Here is a 22,925-nt window from a genome sequence, read left to right on the forward strand (position 1 = left end):
TCAGACTGGAACCATTGTGTGTTGCATGTGCTGCATTTGAGACAACATTTCTTGCTGCACACTAGCAATTAGTATGTCCTGGTGTGACGGTGTGATTATTCCAAGTCTGTCCATCTCCCTGTGGGTGCAGAGACAGAGATATATGTTCACACACACACAAAGCCACAGCATGCAGAATTCAAAGGATAAGGCCTGGCGGGATTTCTCTTTTTTGTCATCACCAATTTCAGGAAAATTTGAGACACTTCCGTCCAAAGCGAGTTACATTTTCCCTCAAAAACGTAGCTCTTTGGGGTTCAGTATCTGTTCAAGGACACGTGAACAACCGTTTAACCACCAGTCTGACAATTAATAGCCAACCCTGTCTACCAATTGAGCTACAACCATATTATCAAGCTGTCTGTGGAGCCAAAGCCTGATATAGTTTGTGCAAGAACTCCGTTGTCATTCAGAACTATTAAAACACATAAAAGAGTAAAGCAACAAGAAGCCACTTCCCTGAGCATGATCAGTGACTTAATGCAGTTGCAGAAGTTTTACATTCAACTTCAAGGGCCATAATATATCACCCATGCATTGGTATGATTCCTTTATGTGTTTTTAATAGATTATGGATGACTACAGAGCTCTGTGACGCAGAGGACAAACAGACAGTACCATTTAGTTGGATAAAATCACTTCAGGGGAATAAAAAGTTCATCTTTAATTAAAAGAGAATTTCACAGTTTGACAAAATAGAAACCTGCTCACATTACTCACTAAATGGGACATGTTTGTGTAATTATATAGTTCAGATGCAGTAAGGCATCGACTGCCATCTTGACAAAGTGTAAAGGTGTCTAATTTTGGTGTCTTTATTTGCGTATGCAAATAAAAAGTTTGTACTACCGTAATACTACAAAATAAAGATGGCTCTCATTCTGATTTAATATATGATCATTTATTTTCCTTGTTTTGACTCAAGCATGGCTGTTAGGGTAAAATCTGAGATGCGACTCTGTTTGTATGTTTGTAAGTCTTTACACTAAGAAATGCGATGACTCTCACTTTAATCCATTTTCACATGAAAGTGCGCTTACTGGTGTGTGAGGGCCAGGAGGCTGTCAAGGCTGGTGTATCCTGCCGCTGCCAGAGTGTCTCTGTACCTCTCCAGCCCGACGGACTGCAGCCACTCGCACACCGACCACTCTGGCACACACACCTCCGGTAGGACTGACACACACACCTCTGAACCCACCCCTGACTCCAGCATTGTGGCTGTGGGTCTGTGAACACAAGGAGAGCGAGAGGTTGGTGGTGGCAAAGTACTGAAATAGGAGTGTGAAATAACAATTGAAGGAGTGTGCATGAGGGCCTAATAATCTGGGTGAAAGAATGTGGGTGCGGGTGTGAGTACAGTATGAATACACGTGTTTGGCTATATTAAATGGATATGTACAGTATGTATGTGATCATTTATGCCTGTATTTACATGTAAAGTATGCACCTGTCCCCTCCTGTGCGGCGCAGAGTCCCAGGGTTACGGATGAGTTTATCCAGCATGTTGAGTATCTGACTGAAGGTGGGTCTCTCTGCTCGCTCTCTCTCCCAGCAGTCCAGCATTAACTGATGCAGCACCACAGGACAGTCCATGGGAGCCGGCAGACGGTAGCCCTCTTCGATCGCTTTAATCACCTAAAGGAAGGACAGAGGTGGAGGTTGGGTGTCTGTCCCAATTCCATACTGTATACTAATAGTATACTAATACTCCACACTGCACACCATACTGTATACTTAATGTCACAGAATCTTGTGTTTGCAGTTAGCATAAAATAAATCATTGTAAGTTGCGGTTTTGAAAAGGAAATGATGAAATATGTGCGCTAACAGACATCAATCAAACTGCCACTTTGAAACACCACTGCCAATTCAATTTCACCAAAAAAAAAAGCTGAAGATTTATTACTTTTTTGTTGTTTCCCAAGATCTTTCCAGAGCTGTCTCACTGCCATCGGCATTTATTTTAATTTCTAGCAGCTGTGAGCAGATCCTCTATTTCCTTTGTACATTATACTGTGGGACAATTCTGTTCATCTGAGATTTCTAAGTCTGACACTGTGGGCCCCCCGCCCAGACACAACTGAGACCACTTTTGAGCCTCAGTACCGTCAAAACGAATATTATATTACAACATGAAAAAAGCTCATATTAATGGACTTTGTAACTCTGAGTCTCCCTTTGTCTGACTCCTATTTGGAGGACAATCATGCAAGTTTTGGAACTATAGTTTGAATTATTTTAGGGGCTTTTGGGGATGTAAACTTTATTTGTTTACATTTTGACAAATTGGCAGTTCATGTTTGCAATGTACTCATGATGTACAGGCAACTATCACTGCATAACTTTGATGCTGAAATAAACATAGACGCTTATTCATGATGGACATCAGAGTTATGACTCAGCGTGTACTAATTTGCTCTGAAAGAAAAGGAAAAGAAAGTAAATAAGATGGATAAAATGTCTCATCAGGAAAGTTTTCTTACACTACAACTGTGCTGCAGATGAAATCAATCATGTTTGAAAATTTCCATATGCCATGACTGGCTCTTTGACCTACTCAAACTTAACAAGCTTTGATAGCAAAGTGATTGCCAATTTGCTCTGAAACTGGATTTTTGTCTCAGATCTCAAAAACTGTTCAGAACAACGAAATCACTCCGACATTTATATAGTGAGTGCTTGGCAGAGGGATAACACTATGCAGCCATTTCTGTGAAATTTATGAAGTCTAAATATTTATCTTCAATAAAATGTCCAGACTGGTGAACAAAATCTTGGCTTGCTGCTGGATGATTTGAAGGCTTAATTCATATTTTTTAAATGGTACAGGGGTCAAAGAGGTCAGAATTCAGCACGTCACACAGAGGACGACTTATTTTCCTCCAGACGTTTCTCTTAAAACATCCTAAAGAAGTGGTGCCCCTTTCAATTATTTATCTGTTTCAATGGGGTTAATTTAAGTCCAATTTGTGGACTGAACGGAAGTAAAAGTTTAATTTGAATTTGATTTCTCACAGCACACAAATTATGTTTAAGGAAAACTGTAACTGATGTTAATGTTGATGGTTATCAATGTGTTCAGAGGCTGTGCTGTAAACAGCTGTTTAGAACTTGAGAAAGAAGAAACTTGAGTGTTAATATTTTTGGCCATCTTCCCTTTCAGTTATGATAACATTTTACTCATCAGCTTCATTGCTAAAATCTGACAGACTATTTCACAACAGAGTGCACGGGGGCGGCCACATGAGCAATCACACAGACAGCTTTTAAGCAAATCCCCACTTTTACCATATTTTATAAACCACTTATTTGGAAATGAAAATGAAGGTGAACCTTCGAGTTGTTACTCAAACCGTAAACATTCATTAGATCTTACAGAGCGACTTCTAACTATCATACCTAACAGTTTTACAAAGCAAAGGGAAACCTTAAAGAACATTTTGGGTGAAGTCACTCTTGTTTTCTTGTCCTAAATCATTCACTCCTTGAATTCATTATACAATAATAACAGAGGCGATCCAGTATTTTGATTAAACTAGCAATTTCTATAAAATTCTGAATAGACTGTTTCCTGTGGATATTGCAATGTATCAGACAATTTTTCCTTATATTTTTAGGAACACAATTCTATGTCAGTGTTATGATTTTCTTTTAATTTCGCTATCATACATACGTTTTAATAGTCCAAGCAGCCAGGCTCTATGATAAATAAAGATATAAACTTCTAAAATAAACCTTAAATTTAGTTGTCTTCTTCACAGAAATGAATTAAATGCATGTGTATTATATCTTATATATATACACACATACACACACGTGTAAAATCTTACACCCCCACGACCCCCCATGGAGTTTTGGCGACCCTCAGGTTGGGAACCACTGGTTTAGACGATGGAAGAATTTACTCACGTCCTGGTTGTTCATGTCCCAGTAGGGTCTCTCTCCGTATGAGACCACCTCCCACATGACGATGCCGTAACTCCACACGTCGCTGGCCGTGGTGAACTTCCTGTAGGATATGGCCTCTGGAGCCGTCCATCTGATGGGGATCTTCCCTCCAGGGGAAAGATAAGTCCCAGTGGCCTCCTAAAAGTCATTTTGGTTCAGTGAATAATGGAATTTGTTTATTTCATTCATTGATTTTTGTCTCAATTGATTGCCTCATTGATTGAAGATTTATTCTTTGATTGATGTCTATGCGTTGTCTGAGTCTATAAGAAAGGCAGCTTTTAACAAAAAATTAAAAGAAATGTATAAATAGGCCATAAATGTTTAATTTGAGTGATGAACAACAATGAATTTGGATCCAGTTTGTGTGTATATATCACTTCTGTGTGTGTCTTACCCTTGTAGTGTAGGCAGCCTCTGGGTCGTCCTCCAGAACCCGACTCAGGCCAAAGTCAGACACCTTGCACACCAGGTTGCTGTTGACCAGGATGTTTCGAGCCGCCAGGTCTCTGTGAACGTAGCTCATGTCTGACAGGTACTTCATACCTGAGGCGATGCCGCGCAGCATGCCAACCAGCTGGATCACTGTGAACTGGCCGTCATGTTTCTGAAACATTGACATTACAGAGACAGGAGAGCAGGTTAGCATGGACGCCCACAACTCGCTGGGAAGTCATGACTGAGTGCATTTCATCTGTGATTTGGTATATTTTCAGGACACTGGAAAAATGTTGCTAAAAGCTACATTTATGTTTTTTTCAGAGTGAAAATAAGATAAAGTGCATGTACCCGAAGAAAAGCATCCAGGGATCCATTTTCCATGTATTCTGTGATGATCATCAATGGCTTACCTAAACAGGTAAAGAGTTAGAATATTAGGCTGAATTACAACATGCACATAACCCAAATACTACCACTCCTAAGAGTTTGCCGATGCTGTCAACAACTCACATCTTGTGACGACGCCCTCCAGCCTGATGATGTTCGGATGGTCAAACTGTCCCATGATGGACGCCTCAGACAAGAAGTCCCTCCTCTGCTTGTCAGAGTATCCCGCCTTCAGACTCTTGATGGCCACGTAGATCTCCCTCTTTCCATGCACACGCAGCCGACCACTGCACACCTCCCCGAACTCTCCTACACGCATCGAGCAAACAGCAGAGTCAGCGCCAAGTAAGCATGTGTGTGGGTTTATGTGTGTGTGTGCACGCGAGCACCGTTGCCAGGCTTACCCATGCCAATAACCCTCTCGATGTGAATACTGCTAACATCAATCTCCTTGGCAAACTCGTGGATGGCCTGATCGGGGTCTTCGTAGGTGAACGGGTCCACGTAGATTTTAACTCCTGCCATGGAGGAGAGGCGGGATGCAGAGGAGGGTGAGAAACATGAGTTGTATAACTGCTGCATATGTTATGTAAATGTTTTTGGCAGCATGTGTATAAGATGTGTGCAGGTGGATCGAAGAGAAAGGAAAAAAAGCATCCATCTGTCCTTTTTTACAGTACAGTATGTGTGCATGCAGTACCTGGGTTAAGATGTTTCTCCTCCTCTGAGTCCTGCTTTGTTTTACTGTACTTGCTCCTCCTGATGAGACATAAGATATGATGGATATTGAACATACACACACACACACACACACACACACAGGAAAGACAAGGGAGTCTGTCAGAGCATTCCTGTTTTTTTCCACTTCTCACATGTTTTGATTTTTACAGTTAAGCGAACTGACAAAGGGGCATATGTGTCACATTGTTTTTAACTTTGTCTGTTTTTTTGTCCCAGGAGCGCCGTGCATTCATTGGGTTTTTTAGGATTTGCCGCAATAGAAAGCAATGACAATGAGAACACAGAGCAACCGGCTGCAGGAAAGACACAGAGCGAGCAGATGAAAGCATTTAAGGGAGAGAGGGAGGAGGGGCGATGCCTCAGGTAGCGCAAGATAAAAGGTGTTTTCCATTAAACAAAGAAACTGTCAAAAACACCATTGTGGGTGAGCAGGTGTGTCTGTGTGAATGTGTGTGTTTGTGGGCACTTGCGCATGCGTGTGTGTGTGTGAGAGAGGGCGGAAGCTGACACACAAGCTGTGCTGCTGAAGAGACAGTAATGACAAGTCAGGGACAAAGGGATTATCACTGTCTCCACTCTAATCCCCTTTAAAAGCTTCAGGTAACACACACACATTATTTAGCCACACAATAGCCGGGGCGTTGTGTGTGTTGTTTGTGTACATTGAGGCAGTTTGGTCAAAAGCAGTCGTTAAGGTAGAGGCAGTACAGAAATTGACATGGGAAATTTCTAGGCAATCTAACAAGCCTATAGGTGTGCATGCGTGTGTGTGTGTGTGTGTGTGTGTGCGTGTGTGCGTGTGTGTTTACCTGCGGCTAATTATGAAGACAGCTGCAGATATCAGCAGTAAAATTCCAACCCCGCTGACAGACAGCAGCAGGAAGGCTGAGTTAACTCCTTCTCCAATCAGAGGGAAGGGGTCTAACAAGGAAGGACACAGAAGTCACCACCCAGACAGTTATAAACTTTGTCACCACAAACTTTAATGCATCGTCGAAAAACACTACTGAACATTCTTGTCAGAATACCTGAATTGGTGGAGAACTCAAACGGGGCGCTGAAATCTCCGTATCCAGCAGCTGTGCGAGCACGCACATGAAACACGTACACAGTTAGGGGGTTGAGACCCGTGACATCGACGCTCCGAGAGAAGGTCCTCATTATGCGGTAGGACCTCTCTTTCTGATCCTGATTAGACGGGACAAAAAGAAGGGGCTCTTTTCAGTGCCTGACTGCAAATCTATCCTCGCCATCAGTGAAATACAAACAGCGTGCCAGCGTATTGACATTCCCGACAGCTTCCCTAGCTGCAGTAACCTAAGGGTGCCTCACCTTTTCATAGAACTTGACCTCGTACTCCAGGATGACCCCGTTGGGTCGATCCGGCTGTTGCCACGCCAACGACAGACTGTGCCTGGTGACATCGGTGGCTTGGATGGACGACACCGGAGAGGGAGCTGAAAGGGAGAGAAAGATGGGGGGAGATAATTCAGTGACAATAGAATAACTTTGCAGAATGACATACTGTATATTCTACAGTGCTGCTAATAAGATAACATCACAGCCCTGCAGCTCAAAGGTATGTATAGTGCCTGTTTGTCAACAATCCCATTGACCTAGTGCACCTGAGAACTGACCGAAATCTCCTTCCTTCCTATTCTTTCTATTCGTCCTTAGACGAGCCTCATTCTCCACTCTCTCTACTCTTACATGCCTCCATTCTTCCATGCCTGTATGGCGTTTGTCCTCCTTTGTGGCTGTTCATATGATATCGGGGCCATATGGTGGTGCAGGTTGGACTTGACACATCCCAGACAGCTCTCATGCTGTGCACACACAGCTAAGTTATTTCCCCGGGGCACCTGGAACTAAGCAGGTGTGGCTTTTCCTAAATGCCACCGTAAAGACTTAAAGCAACGACAGTTGAGATGTAACAGCAAAAGAAAAAAAAGTAAACGCTGAAAACTAATGGAGAGCATGTGTGAGGAGCGCCACACACCAGCCGACACCTTCACAACTAAAATGAAACACACCATAAAATCTGGGTGATTTTTCACACACTTCTGTGGTCAAGAGCTGACACAAGGAAAACCCTAATGCTGTTATGTGTAACAGTTTTGCAATGTAGTGTTGTAATTTACTACGTCGCATCTACTTTCCCCTCAAATGGCTCTGTCTATTTGCATTTAAGTCAGTGATTTACATTTCCCAGAATGCTTTCTGACATCCTCTTGAGAACACCCCTATAATTAATTCTGCTGCTGTTAGGTGTAGGAGGACAGAGTAATAGCTATGGCAACTATGACAGTGATAGTAAGAGCAAGAGTCCCCAGTTGAGAGAAAGCAAGAACTGTAACTGTGTTTCATTAGCGTTGATGCTGTTGTTAGTGGAGAAACTGGCCTCTCTGCCTGCTCTATGTTGGATGTGTCCTTGCATCATTGTTCATTCATCATTGATCAATTTTCTTCTTTCAAACTCTATTGTAGCATTATGTAAACAATGCATTTGAAGTGCATTTGCAATATACAGTCTTTTTATACAGTTTTACAATGTGGTCATCTCATGTTTAAAAGTGATGCTAATTTATTTTGACTGCATTTATAATTTAACGCAAATGTATAGCAAATTTATTTTATGTAATATATTTATATCTTAAAATGGATTTCAGGTTACAAGATTGTCTTGAAACAAACATCTGTGTTTCATCAGTACAGATGCAGTGGACGTGTTTCAGGAAGCATTCCAACTACATTTCCTTACTCATTTTGGATGCATAAATACATCACCAACAGCTGTTTTTCAGTACTGAAGTGTTTAAGGTGGAAACTAGCTTCAGCATGCAAGTATGTAGCAGCATACAGAGCTTGTTCATATCATGCCTCCACACTTTTGAACAATACTCATGGGGCTTTGCTTCCCTGTGGGGCCACGTGCAGTGAACAGCAGTTCGCATTGTGCTGACCCATTTACGAACAACATCTATAAGCACATTTTGTGTTGCTGCAACAGTCAACAATCTGACAAACACATTTATCACACTCAAACACTTCCTCTCACCAGCTTGGTTGGTGGTGACGGTGACAGACACGCTCTGGGCTGCCCCTGCACCGCTGGCCTGGGAGACCCCATTGCGTGCGTGGACGATGAAGGTGTAGTGTGTGTGGGCCCTGAGCTCGCTCACCACCACCCTGGTGGTCTTCAGGCCGGCCTGGCCGGGAGAGAAGAGCACGTCGGAGCCACAAGGCAGGCAGAGCTGAGAGCTGGAGATGGAGCCTGAGCCGGGTCTCGGGTAATCTCCAGGTACGGGCCTGCTCTGGAAGACACCTCTCCCTGACTGGACTTCAGATCCCACAATCCCCTGGTCTGACTGCATCCCCAGGCCACTGTGCTGAGCCTCAGGCTGGGAGATGCTGCGATTCCTGGGGAGGGCTTTACCGCTAGTCTGACTGTGGCCCCCTGTTTGACAGATGAGACACTCCAGACTGTAGCTGGTGTCACTTCGTCCTCCCAGCCGACGAGGGGGGGCCCACTCCAAGACCACCGACGTCTCGTTCACCACAGAGATGAGCTGCTGCGGGGCTGACGGAGGCTCTGAAGAGCAGACAGGGAAAAGCTTTAGCATGAACACAACCAACCAGGCTGACATTATATGCTCCACATAAGGGAAGGGGAAGTATACGGGGTGTGTGGGGGGGGTTGATGTGAGCTGCTGGCATGGGTTGAAATGTAGACATCTGGCATCAGACTGAAAACCATACTGTTCAGAGATGTTTTTGATGGGTTGGATGTTTTCTTCTGTGGTATTTCTTTTTTTTTTGTGTGTGTGTGTGTGTGTGTGTCTGAGAGACAGAGTGTGTGTGTGTGTGTGTGTGTGTGTGTGTGTGTGTGTGTGTGTATGTATGTGCGTGTTTTCATTTTTCCCAGGCCAAGGAAACCATGTGCTGTATATAGGCATAATTAAGTTTATGACACACAGGCCGAGGTCTCCAAGTCTGTCACACAGGACCTACTCAGAGACTTAGAGAGAGAGAGCGAGGACGTTTATTCACTTCTCAATGTCTTTAGTTATCACTCCCAGACAGGATGTAGATGGTGGCTTAGTCATAAGTAATGGGATCATGAAACAGGGGTGGCATTCAGACAAGTTTGTGTCTCCCTCTGTTTGGAAGAGATAGAGAGGTTGGGAGACAATGATTGTGGATTTTTTTTGCTTTTATTTGCGAGCAATGCACACACATATTGTCTGTGTTTTCACTTATGTATTGTTTTACTAGTGTGTGTGTGTGTGTGTGTGTGTGTTCTTACGGGTACAGGCCATGGAGGGAGGGTCACTGTCAGCACGGAAGAATCCAGAGTTGCAGTCACAGACAGTCGCCCCGTCTCTGAGCGAGTGGCTGTGTGGAGGACACTTGGAGCATCCTGCATCTGAGGACTTGGCCTTGTAAAAACCAACAGAACAGGCTGCAGAGGGACAAAGAGAAAGAGATTTAAACATAAATTAATTTATAAATGTCGATTAAAAACAGGTCACATTGACACAGACTTTACCAAAGACACTAAAAATGTTGCCTTGAACAGTATTTGTTTGAAGGTACCCTGTGGCGTTTTTGAGCACTAGTGGCGCTGTGGAGCAATGACTTGATGAGCAGGTCTCAGTTTTACTTGTATTTCATGCTCAACTATCAAACAATAAACATGTGTGTTTGCTAGAGCGGAAACGATTAGTCGATTAATTAATAGAAAATAGAAAATTAATGAGCAACAATTGATTTAGTATTTTTTTAAGTAAAAATACCACAGGCTTATTTACAACTCATAAGATGGTGTTCTGGTGTTCTTTGTCTTCTGTGACAGTAAACTGAATGTCTTCTTGTTTTGGACTGTTAGTTGGACAAAATAAGCAATTCAAATATGTCAAAACGGTCTGTGAGAAATTGTGATAGGATTTTTTTTAATGTTGCTGCAGCTGCTACAGTTAATCAATGAATCATGACAATAATCAGCAGATTAATCAAAAATGAAAATAAATCATTAGTTGCAGCCCTAATGTGCACAATCAGTTTTATATTGTCCCACTGATAAAATGCCAAGCAATGCTGGTTTCAAAATATTGAAAAACTTTGTAAATGTTTTATGAGAACACACCCAATGTGTTTTGGTGAGAAACACTCCACAGGACACCTTTAAAATATCCATGTTATTAGTTTATAGCAATTAAAGACCACCCTGAAGGGGGTGGAGTCAACATTGACTTCAGGCCAGCTGACCCCTGACCCTTGATACAGTCTTTTGTTGTCTTCCATATTGACAGCTCAGACAGCCCAGACAACAAGTTAATCAACACATGGACTGCATTTCAATTTGAAGATAAACAACTGTACAGAAAAATCTAGAGGGAGATATAGATATAGCATGGTGGGGAGGGGCACTATGACTTCTTTTATCTTTGATTTTGATGAGCAAAGAAAGAAACACCTAAAAGAACACTTACTGATGAGCTCCCACTCACACATACAGAAACCAGAAACACTAGAACTGAATACATCAAAACTCCACAGCGCCGACAGCCCACACAAATATAATTGACATTTAAATATATGAAAGAGGAGCAACAGAGAAAGAGAGAGGGTGAGAGAGAGACAGAGGGGGAGTGGAGGGAGAGAAATCTTCTCTCTGTATACCAAGAAATTCATGCATTGACAGAGCAACAATACAATAAATGAGTGCATAATTATACCGCTTGACATCCACTGGCGAAGCAAAAGAGATGGCAATGTGTGGCTGGTTAGAGCTGTTTTTTTCTCTCTCTTTAATTTCAGAAGGAAATCCTTCATTTGTTTCCACTGCAATCATTTTTTCAACACCTTCTTTTTCATCATCACACCCTATTCACTCTCCTTCCTCAATCCCACCATCTTTCCCGGTTCTCTCCTTTTTCTTCAACCCTTTCACATTTCCAAGGGAGATGAAGACATCCCAGTGGGAGTGGATAGGAATGTGGGAATGGTGTGTGTGTGTGTGTGTGTGTGTGTGTGTGTGTGTGTGTGTGTGTGTGTGTGTGTGTGTTTGTGTGTGTGTGTGTGTGTGTTTGTGTGTGTGCGCGTACGTGTGTGTGTGTGTGTTTGAGTGTGTCAGAGTGCTTTATGACACTCTCATCAGTAGATGAGAGGGAGGAAGTCTCCTCTGTAATCTACTCACACCGACCATCCAGGCCCATCTGCGCGAGCCTCCATAGATTTGCTCTTTCACACACTCATTTGCCCTCCCTTTCACATTTTTCACAACCTCCCTCATTCGCTCCCCGTGCACTTCCTCCTCGACCTCTACTTATCTGTCTTTGTGTCTCTGATAACTCTCTCACTCTTGCTGTATCTCTGTATATCCCTCTCTTCTCCAAGTGTCAAACCTCCAGAAAGCTTTGAAGCCGGCTAGCAGCGTTTATGGCTCGATATCGATACCAATCCAAATGAGGCCGCACACAAACACACACGACTGAAGACTGAGCACTCGAAACCTGTAAATTCATAAACACATTTACAGCTGATAAGGTTGGCTTTCATCTAGTGAATGACTCATCATAATGTGCCAGCTGATACCATCTAATGCAAGATAAAATACAGTATTATCATTCTCCTGCTGTTGTGCACATTCCTTTGTTTTTAACCATCCATGTAGATTCATAAGCCATGGACGGGAAAGAGAAGAGAGGGAATTAAACGGAGAAGGACAGAGAAAAGTATTTGACCTGCTATGGACTTAAGGGTTGATTATAGGGCTAAACAAGACTCTGCCAGGGGGTAGCTCACCGCCTTTGTCTCTGTCCCACCCAGTCCTCTATCCTTGTCTCCAACACAGAGCACAGAAAGAAGGAGGAAGAGAAAGAAAGGAAGTATTTGAAGCCATAAACTTCCTTCAGCGCCCTCTTATGTCTCTATTCTCTCTGTTGTGTGTAGCCTTTTGTGTCTTTTTTAGCGCTGGTTTCAACAGGGGGTGGGGGGGGGTGATTGCAGCTGACCTGGAATAAGAGCTCATGAGAGTGTCATTAACCCGACATTAACCCTACGCTACCGCAGAGCCTGAGCTTGAGCAGTAAACTGTGAGAGATGTGGACACAAACAGACACACATGCTGATAAGACAAGCCTGATGAAAGCCTGGATGGATATGTGTGCATGTCTATGAGCTTGTGCATATTCTGCCTGTTAGCAGCAGAGTGAATGGGCTGTAATCAGCTGTTCGTCTGCCTGAGACAAGCAAGACAAAGTGAGTAAGAGTGTAAAGGATGGGGAAGGTTGACTGGGAGAGACGGCGAGAGAAAAAGACTGACAAGGAACGAGAGATAAAGAGGTGAGGAGAGAAAAAGAGAACGAGTGAAGAGGAGGGGAAGGTGCCCTTTGATTACTATCAGCATTGTCGGCATTTGCATATGCATTCTTCTGCTACCTAAAATGCAAATGCAGCTCCCTGCGAATCCAACTAAGAGCCCTGTCGGCACACTGTATGTGCGGGTGTGTGTGTGTATTCTCCTTGACCCCCTGTTATCTGTCATCATCCCTTGTTCCTTCCCAGCAGAGGGGTGTAGATGGAGGAAGTACCCCTGACTGCTCCAGTCTGACACCTGTCTCTGTGATGGATGGAGGGAGGGACAGATTGACGGATGGATGGACGGATTGATAGACTGTCACGCGAGAGGGAGGGACACTATTAATCACAGGGGTCATGCCCTGTTAATTAAAACCCACAGAAATGCTGGAGATAAGCCGCGATTCTTATCTTTTCCCCACTGTATGTCTTCATTGAAAGCACAGCCTGCTGCATTTTACACAGAGCTTGGTATCAAATTCATCTCATATCTTACACGGGCTCTAGCTTCTCCCACCACTTTGCATTTAAAGTTTGCACTTAGGAATGTGCCCAGTGGAAGCCGCAGCTTTAAGTTTGTCTAAATTTAAATACTCACAAAAACTGGTGGTTTAAAGAGAAAATGTGTGTGGATTTATGTGTGTTTGTGCCTGCCCGAAGCCAACAGTGTGAACATTAGCATGTGAAAGGGGCTCTACAACAATACCCCCCCCCCCCACCCCTCCCCGTCACACACAGATCACCCCCCGCCACCAGCAGCAACACCCCCCACCCCCCTGACCGTGGATCAGGGAGAAGAGTTGGAGAAAAGAAAGGAGGGATAATGAGAGCAAGACAGAGAGGCAGAGAGCGGAGCTTGTTCTGATGCCAGAGAGCTACAGACGGACTGGTGGAGCTGGCAAACCTCCTCTACATTAAGAACAACCTGGGAGAAGGAGACAATAGCACACACACACACACACACACACACACACACACACACACACACACACACTCAGAAACACACACACACACACACACACTTTGATTGTGATGGTGGAATGCAAACCATTCCCCCCACCTGGGTTTGGCTTGCTTCAGATCTCACTTGTGCCATTCTTTTGCCTGCTTTGTCACCTGCCATACGTGCACATATACACACACACAAACACACACACACACACACACACTCTTTCCTCTCTGTTTGTTCCACCACACTCTTCTCTAGGCATTCCTGGGCAGGCCTCCAAACTGTGAGTACATGGGAGGGAGGGCTTTGTTAGGCAGAAAATCAGAGATACAGTACACACACATGTACAATCGTCCACACACACACACACACACACACACACACACACACACACACACACACACTAAATCAGCAATCCAACATGTCCAGAGTCCAGAAATGCAATGCAATAATTAGAGGGACTGAATACAGCGATTACGCACTCTTTCTATCATCCGCTCTCTCTTTCTCTCTGCCTCCCTCTTCTCCCTCCTTTCATCCCTCTCGTCCAAACGCTTTCTGCTGTTGATGAGACACTGCAGGTGCGTTGGAAAGAAGCACAACCATGAAATCTCTCTGGACACAGGAAACACAGAAACACACACACACACACACACACAGAGAAGCATTCCAACCCTCCCAGGCAGTGAGCAGAATTGAGCAAAATCAGACGACAGAAAAAGGAGGCCAGCGTAGAGACAGTGAAACAAAAAAGCAGAAGGCTCCTCTTTCATTACGCCTCTCCGACCGTTCACATTTCACATTCTCTCTGTTGTTTCTCCTCTTTCTGCCTCTTGTCTCTCCTCCCTCGTTTCCGATCCTCCCAGACGGATCGCAGCTGTCAAACTTTTGACGTCTTCATCTACCTCGGTCATGACCCTGCACTCTGCAGCTAAACTCTCTCTGTATGTGTGTGTGTGTGGCTGTCAGTCAGAGTTTTTGACGTCTTCATCAGGCTCAGTCATGACCTCGGTCTTAACCACGGGTTTAGAAAAGAGGGGGAGTTCCCTCTCTCTTGTGTTTCTCTACTCGTCCCCTTTGCACCCAATGACGAACCCCCAGCGGGGGAGGGGCAGCTCTGTATTGATGCCTTCTGCTGTCAGTGGCCTTCTTTCAATCCCCCTCTCGCCCCATTCAACATCTAATCCCTTCTTCCTCTCCAGAGCTTCTCCTCTCATCCTCTCCATCCTCATTACTCTGTGTCAAGACTGAAAATGAACTTTTCACATTTCGCCACTTTAGCTAAGTCTACTCTTGTTTAAGTTCAACTCAACAGGAGTTTTTGGGGATGCTAAAATGCATTACAAAGCTAAAGCATAAAGCAGATTGTTACCACTCTCATATTTGTCTGTTAAATAGGAAGCCAGGAGAAGGTTATCTTAGCTTAGCATAAAGACTGAAAGCAGGGGAAACAGCTAGCCTGGCTCTGTTAAGGTTAAGGTAAAAAAAAACTGCCAACACGTCATGTCTGGTTTGTATAATACCTACAAAAACCAAAGTGAAGAAACAACCCCTGTTATACCAGGGATTTTGTGAAGGACTATTTCTGTGACTTCCTCGATCTTTTCATCTATCGGCAAGAAAGCGAATAAGCTATTTGGTGCACAAAATGAGGATATTGCCTTTTTTTCCTGCATTGTTCAGTATGAACCCACTTGCAATCCCAGGTGTCTCTGCTCAAGCTATATCCACTCAGTTTCTGTCTATCTGTCTTTGCCAGTGTCTGTTATACTGACTGGGTAACGGCACGCAAGTGTAGAAGATCTAGAAACCTTTTGACATCAATGACGGGAGGAGAGACAGATCGTCTAAATCTCCTCTCAATCTGCCTTTTCCCTCCATCCCGCCCTGCCCCCCCCCCCCCCCCCCCCTTTCTCTCTACGAATTTCAAACTTAAAATGGGAGAAGTGTTAAGGCGTCTATCCAATACTGCAGGGTCAGAGTTTTCGCTGAGCAGCATTCGGTATTCATCCAGACTTTGATGGATTTCCACTGAGGCAGCTGAGCCCGGCCAACAACCTGACAGCCAGTGAGAACGGGGAGACGGAGAAGAGAGCAGCAGATAGATAGATGGCACTTCACATCTGCTGGAGGTTCAACAGAGTCAAGGGTCTCTCCTAAATCTAGTTGAGGAGGAACATCTTTCAGGCCTCAGGGACCACCCCGCAAACCTCCTCTTCTTTTCAGAAGGAACAAACGGGGCAAGCGAGGTGAAGGTTTTAGAGAACGTTTGTCACACAGAAAATCTTTGGCTTCTGCTGTTCTTATTGCAAAAGGGGGGAAAAAAAGTTTTATCCAACTGGCACCAACTGCATCCCTCTCTTTATGTCCATCTCTCCTCTTTCTCTCTCTCAGCATCTCTTCTTTTCGCTTTGAATTATGGGTCTGTTTGTTATACAATTAGCCTGCTGGGATAGGCTTCATAAATAAAACCGAGGGAGCAGATCAGTGAGTCGCTCTCCCTTTTCTCTATTGGTCTCTGTCCATCTGCATGTGCATTTGTGTGTGCGTGTGTGTGTGTGAGAGCAAACATGTTGTGTGTGTGTTGTGTATGTGTCTGAATAGGGGGAGTGAAGCCATGTTGTAAAAGTGTCTCCACCGAGTCTCTTGCCCCCCGTTCACCCCGCTTTCTCACAGAAACCCGCACATTTAGTCGTCTTCACTATCACCGCAGTCACTTCCAAACATTACACGTCATCCACGCCACATGTATGTTGGTGAGAGGTGTGAACAGCTTGCATATTTGTTACCGTAAAGTTCAGACCAGATTTGTAAGTGATAGAAAGACATTTTTGTCCAGATGGCTGTTGTTATGTCAGCACACCTCACACTGAGATCTTCTACTGATACTGCAGGACTTAAAAAACACTTTACACCTTGGATATATTAAAAGATAAACAGATTAGATTGAGCATAATAAAGTTTCATGAGATAACGGTATATTCAAACTGAGTAATATAATGTGAATCAGTTATTGGGGGTTACTCTTCAAAGAAGCTGATGGTAGATACTCTGTTACTGCTATCTCCTCTTACCAGTACAGATCAATACTTAAAGGAATACTTCATCATCTTCGGAAATGCGCTTATTTGCTTTCTTGCAAGAGAGTTAGATGAGACGATCGATATCATTCTCATGACTGTCTGTTAAAAATAAGCTGCAGTCAGGAGACAGTTAGCTTAGCTTAGCACAAAGACTGGAAACAGCTAGCCTGGCTCTGTCCAAAGTTAACAAAATCCGCCTACCAGCACCTCTAAAGCTCACTAATTGACACATAACATCTATTTTGTTCAATCCATACAAAAACACATCATCATGTCATCACTGTGACTTTGCTAGGCAACCATCAGCGCATCCATAAGATGTTAATTAGTGAACTTCAGAGGTGCTGGTAGGTGCATTTTGTTACCTTTGGCCAGAAACAGGCTATTAAAAGCTGTTTCCCCCTGTTTCCAGTCTTGGCGCTCCAAGTTCATATTGAACGGACAGATATGAGATTGGTATCAGTCTTCTCATCTAAGTCTTGGCAAGAAAGTGAATAGGTGCATTTCCCAAAATGTCGAATTATTCCTTTAAGGCGTCTGAGTTGGTGCTGTTGTCAAAAAATGTTATCTGCCATCAAAAATCCAAATGCCAATTCCCTTCAAATGTGTTTGACTATTCAAGAGATAAGTAGCTACTTTTAGCCATTAAAAAAGTGTAATTTATGCAGCAACTTTAATGGATTGCAAGTTGTAAGTGCAGTCTTATGTTGTTAATCTATCTTCAAACTACATTTGCCCAGAAGCAATGTCTCACCATCTCACCATCATTGTGTAAAAGGTGAAAAAAAAAACACCCACGCTGATTAACTTGTTGTGGTGTTGATGCACATACTGCATGGTTAAACTCATGTGAGTATCCCCTTTAAGATGACACCAATTCTAAACAAAATCCTTGATAATAATGAATCAATCCACAGAATAATCAAGCAGGTGTTAATACACAAACCAAATCGCTGTCACAGTTTTCCATCATTAGCGAATAGCTTGTTAACTCGAGCACTAATGATTGTTACTCATAGAGACATGGGACTCAGAAGTAACAACACAAGGGGAGCGGAGAGCCTGAGTCCAATACGGATGAGTCAGAGCATCACAAAAACAAACAACAACAAATTATGCTACAGAAGCTCCTTCTCAGCCAGCATCACTCACCTTTACATGTGCCACCTTTCTCTTGATATCCTGGGCTGCAGAGACATCCACCAATAGGGACCAACCACTCGCCATCAGCACCGCAGTACATTTTAGGCTCCTCTCTCTCTTCTGATTGGTTGACACAAGACCCCCTGACCTCCACCAAGGAAGACGTGTCAGCCCCGGTAACAGTGTCGGGAAAAGTTGCCAGGTTACGGATGGTGAGCGGGCAGGTTTTGTAGAAAACTCTGACGGAAACCAAAGCGATGCAGGCGCCAACATCCTGGAAGGCCAGGTAGAAACCTTTCCGGGTCGTGACCTTTACGTCACGCACCTCAGTGTTCAGTTTCATGATGCGGTCACCAACGTCCACCTGGACGGAAAGAGAATGGCGTTACATTAATGAAATGTTCAGTAAAGTGTGTCAGCCCCCTAATTCAATAATTGTTCAATCTAAAGTGGGAGTTGCTATTGAACCATGGCTGATCTTCACATTTTCAGCATTTGGCTCTCATCCAGATTGGCTTCTATTGATTGCAAAGGTAAAATAAGCTGTAATGCCTGAAATGCTGAAAATAAGAAGTAATTTTAGTAAAGACTAAGCAGAAGCACCTTGCCAACATTCCTGGGAGGGCAGAATGGACATCCAAGATAAAAGTGCTTGTAAAACAAATAAAAAAATCACAGCTAAGTGCCCACAGGGGGTTTTATTTTCAAGATAAGAGCAAATTAAAGTGAGCGGAGGAGGGAGGATAAAGAACTCAAAGCCTGACTCAGTTGTTTAGTGTTACCTGGGTGAAGCTCTCGTCTGCTGCCACAGTGTCCACCTTAATGAAGCTGCTCTCTTTGATGTAGCTCTCTCTGTCTTCGTTTGACTCGTGGTAGTACAGATTGAATGTCTCCTACAAGACAAAAGGGACGGAGGAAAAAAAGTCAGACTGAGGCGTCTATTTATCATCATCAGCACTCATCTTTTCTCTTAATATGATAATGAGTCAAAGGGGGGTTTGTGCTTGAATAACCAGCAGCTGTAATATATAATACAGCTCCATTAGCAGCAGTCTGTCCATTAACTAATTAGCATAAAAGTTAACATGTTAAAGAAGTCAAGCCTTTATCCGAAATCCATACAATGACCATTATAATCTGTCAAGACATTAGAAGTATGTTTTCTTCTACCTTGCAGGTGCCGGTGACACCTGGCAGGCTGTTACAGTCTCTCAGGGTGAACTTGACTTCAACGTAGACTCGCTGAGCGCCGGACCGAGGGATCCAGTCTGTCCTCAACCAGTTGTTTTGATTGGGTTCTAAGACGTTGCACACCTGGTATGTTCTGATGGGGATGTTCTTCTCATCCATGATACTCACCTCTTCCCACTGCAAACGAAGAACACAGATACAATTGTGTTACTACTGTTTATACTTTACAGGCCACCACTTTACAATATGTACCATAACAATTTAGATTGATTTCCTTCTTTCCAGGCTTCCACTGGTTTCAATTCATGCCAACAGTATGAAAATCAATTCGTAGAGACTTGAAACGTTATTAAAACAGATGCTCCACCAAAGTGATCATTAATCAGTGAACATTAAATGCCAAAGTTATGAAATTGCCGTGGGGTAAAGCAGTTAAGAGCAGGTTAAAACTTTTTCTTATTCAATAAACATTGACATCTAAAATTTAATAATTAGCTGCTAAGTAACGCTTTTCAGTGATGTTGTGGGAAAAATGGAACCTGGGAAACAAGGTAGACACGCAGATGTTGTGAAAAGGATCATGTGAATGTGGAAGTGTCTTGTATTCAAAAGGTTGCTGGCTCTCAAGTTTCAGATGTCAGAGTTACTATTTTCTTTCAACTTACTTTCAACTACTTGAAATTAAGAGTCCCTGGTGGCAGCTGCATATGATGATGCAATTTTGAGAACAAATGAATGTGGCTAAATGTTTACTGTGATGATTCAGCAAGGCTAAAGTCCCTGAAAGTTGATTTTCATACTTAACTAACTCAGCCCTAGTAGACACAAGCTTTACACAGACGTAGTGACCAGAAAAAACAGCACATTGTGAAGAACTTATTGTGTTTGTTCTGTCCACTTGAGGAAATGTTGGTCCTCATAAATACAGAAAAACAAGATCAAATACATTTCAGATGCTGGGGCGCATCCTCTAATTCACTGCTGTCATTTGAAATCTCACCAGCTAACATTCATTCTTGTATCAATATTCTGCAGTGGACAGTGCTTCAGATTTGTTGCTACTCCAAGGTTTTTACAGGCACATTTCCATACAAGGGGAGCAGACTCAACCTTCACTGCACCATCCATCTCAATAGAGCTGACTATTTGCCTTGTACTGTGACCCTTCAAATGACCGCTGAGCCTCCCAACTCCAAATTGGCTTTTTATTGCCACTGAATAATAATCTGCTCTAGTGAGAGCTGTATACACACTAAATGCGCCGTGTCGAAAGAGAGAAAAAGAGAGGGAGAGTCAGAGAATGTCAGAATGTGTGTGTGTTCAGGAGGAGGGGGGTCTGCGTGTGAGTGTGTGTCTAATTGAGTCTGATCGATATGTCATCAGGGCCGATCTTATTGGCCTATCTTGGCTTATTACAAATATATTGATAGATTGATACTGGTGTATATACTGGCTGATATGCAAAAAGAAATTGTAAATGTTTCACAGGCTTCATTTTCATGTACATTTGACCTAAACTTTTCCTAATTCAAGTTAATTATTTAGGCTTTTTGTATTAAATATATAATTTTTTTAAATACTTTTTAATTTTCAGTGAGGTTTACTGCTTAAAATTTGCAGTCTCACTGTCATTTTGGACGATAAAGTTTAACGTTTAGACATTGGCTGACATCATTATCAGGTTTTTATTATTCTCATATATCAACATCGGTATCGGCCTCAAAAAACCCAGCATCGGTCCTCCTCTTTACTCTGTAACTGCACCCCTCTGTGTACAGTATGTGAATGTAAGAGCGTGTACGCATGAGCGAGAGCATGAGCACATGGTCATGTCGTTGTGTGTTGTGTGTGTTGTTGTATGTTTGTACTGTCTGTGTGTGTCTTTGCTGCCATGGGGTATGATGCCTCCTTGTCTCTTTTGGAGTCTTTGTCAGCAGGCAGAAATCACAGCTGTCAGAGGGGGAAAAAAAGCTTTGCATTTGCCCCAACCATACAGAGATGGTGTTTTGTGTGTGTGTGTGTGTGTGTGTGTGTGTGTGTGCGCGCGCGTAGTTAAGGGATGCGAAAGGTGGGGGGTGCCTGTAATCAAAAGCTCAGTGCGTGCAGACCAGGACCCCGTCAATCAAGCAGCATGTGAGAAAATGAGAGCATGGTGACTGAAGAAATAAGAGTCAAGTTCACCAATAACTCTTAAACCAACAAAGAGGTGAGAGAGACACTGAGCAAAAGGGAGAGAGAGGAGGAGGAGAGAGAGAGAGAGGAAGAGGAAGACATAAAGATGGCAGATCACAATGTACCAACAACAAAAAGTACAAAAAGATGAGAGGATATGATATAAAATAGATATTTCCAGGATTCATTCTGGCAACTGCATGGTAGTAAAAGTCCCTAAAAAAATGACACCCACCACCAAGCTGGTTTATGCCTTTCTGTGTGCCAAACACGACGCCAGCAATCTCATATTAGCACTTAGGCTTGCTGAACAACAGCACATTTCAAAATCTGTGGGATGATTCTTTACAGTTTCAGGACCAAGTGTGTGTGTGTGTGTGTGTGTGTGTGTGTGTGTGTGTGTGTGAGTGAGAGATAGGGTGAGTGTGTTTTCAAAAGAGAGAGCAGGTTGTAAACAGTGTATCTGTATAAAAAAAATAATAATAAAAAAATAAGAGCTCCCACTCACCCCTCCCTCTGAGGGACTGGCTGCCCATTTCAGCTCTCCTGGCACTGTCCTGGTATCCAGCAGGGTCACTAAAATGCACACGCACGCACACACACACACACACACACACACAGACATGCAGGTGGTTTAAGGGCAAACAGCTTACATTGCTTCAATATTATAATTAAATACAATAATTTAGCAGTGAGAAATAAGTTACATTCTAGCACTTAAGACTTAACCACACCACAAGATCACCACATAAATGTCATTTCTATTACAAAATATCAGTAGAGTCTATAACCTTTCTAATTGTAGTATTGATTGTGTGGCATCAGACCGTATTCATGCTTAAAGAAACAACCTGAAAGTGTGAGTTTGGAGGTTTAACTGTTAATGAATTAAATAAAGTCAGAGCTGTACACACCAGTGTGCGCTACAGAGGCCACATCATGTGGAAATACCCACGAAACAAAAGGTTTTCGTGACAGCACTGGAGACAGAGAACATGCAGCTGAACTCCTCGGGGACAAAACTCCGCGAGAAACCAGGAGAAATAACAACTGTGACATTTTGAACAAATCCAACTTTTTTTTTTTTGCCTCTACAAGTTTCACGCATATCTTGGCCCCGCTTTCTTTACCGTCCTAGGACGCGCACGCTGCGGCGTCTCCCGGCGTGCGGGAGCGGAAAACCCGAGTGTGTCTCACAGCTCCGGAGCTTCCCTCCTCACTCACCTTCGTTGGGTGGATAAATCCTCGTCCTCGAACTTGAAACTAGTGTTATTATCCAGATGAACGTGGAAAATATTCGCCGTAAATGTGCAGCCATGTGTGCCGTGTGAAAGCGTGTGTGTTCCCCGTTGGCTCTGCGCGCTGGCTGAAGCGGCTCCATCCCGGTGGGAAAAGTGTGTGTGAATGAACCCAAGTGTGAAAGCGAGTTGGATGCAGCAGCGGATACTGGGGCGGTCTCTCACTCAGAT

At 43.4% G+C, this 22,925-nt stretch overlaps 1 protein-coding gene across 3 annotated transcripts; it reads right to left on the reverse strand.

Moving 5' to 3' along the window:
* On the reverse strand, nucleotides 1–22,774 carry LOC139295985 (ephrin type-A receptor 4-A-like). Of its 3 annotated transcripts, XM_070918219.1 has the most exons (21): nucleotides 22,681–22,774; nucleotides 21,965–22,032; nucleotides 19,264–19,461; nucleotides 18,876–18,986; nucleotides 18,103–18,457; nucleotides 9,863–10,018; nucleotides 9,023–9,148; nucleotides 8,615–8,830; nucleotides 6,889–7,013; nucleotides 6,585–6,744; nucleotides 6,366–6,477; nucleotides 5,516–5,574; nucleotides 5,220–5,333; nucleotides 4,939–5,124; nucleotides 4,777–4,838; nucleotides 4,385–4,594; nucleotides 3,949–4,122; nucleotides 1,487–1,674; nucleotides 1,408–1,417; nucleotides 1,080–1,225; nucleotides 1–118 (listed from the first exon to the last, which is right to left on the reverse strand). In XM_070918219.1, exons 1-21 carry the CDS (start codon nucleotides 22,772–22,774, stop codon nucleotides 1–3), a joined length of 2,988 nt encoding a protein of 995 aa, XP_070774320.1. The 3 variants fall into 3 exon arrangements, with proteins under 3 accessions (XP_070774320.1, XP_070774319.1, XP_070774318.1); XM_070918218.1 differs by lacking the exon at nucleotides 1,408–1,417 and having other exon boundaries at nucleotides 1,080–1,265; XM_070918217.1 differs by lacking the exon at nucleotides 1,408–1,417 and having other exon boundaries at nucleotides 1,080–1,267; nucleotides 1,483–1,674.
* Between the last annotated feature and the right edge of the window lie 151 nt (nucleotides 22,775–22,925).

This window comes from Enoplosus armatus, chromosome 14 (assembly GCF_043641665.1).
Source record: "Enoplosus armatus isolate fEnoArm2 chromosome 14, fEnoArm2.hap1, whole genome shotgun sequence".
Lineage (NCBI taxonomy): Eukaryota > Metazoa > Chordata > Actinopteri > Centrarchiformes > Enoplosidae > Enoplosus > Enoplosus armatus.

Bases quoted from the DNA above. Each gene is read 5' to 3' on its own strand.
- LOC139295985 (XM_070918217.1), bottom strand. From the start codon at position 22,774: ATGGCTGCACATTTACGGCGAATATTTTCCACGTTCATCTGGATAATA. The intron at 6,478-6,584 runs GTATTCTGACAA...CTTCCTTGTTAG, and splicing joins TGAGTTCTCCACCAATTCAG to ACCCCTTCCCTCTGATTGGA. The intron at 4,595-4,776 runs GTACATGCACTT...TCAATGTTTCAG, and splicing joins CCCTGGATGCTTTTCTTCGG to AAACATGACGGCCAGTTCAC.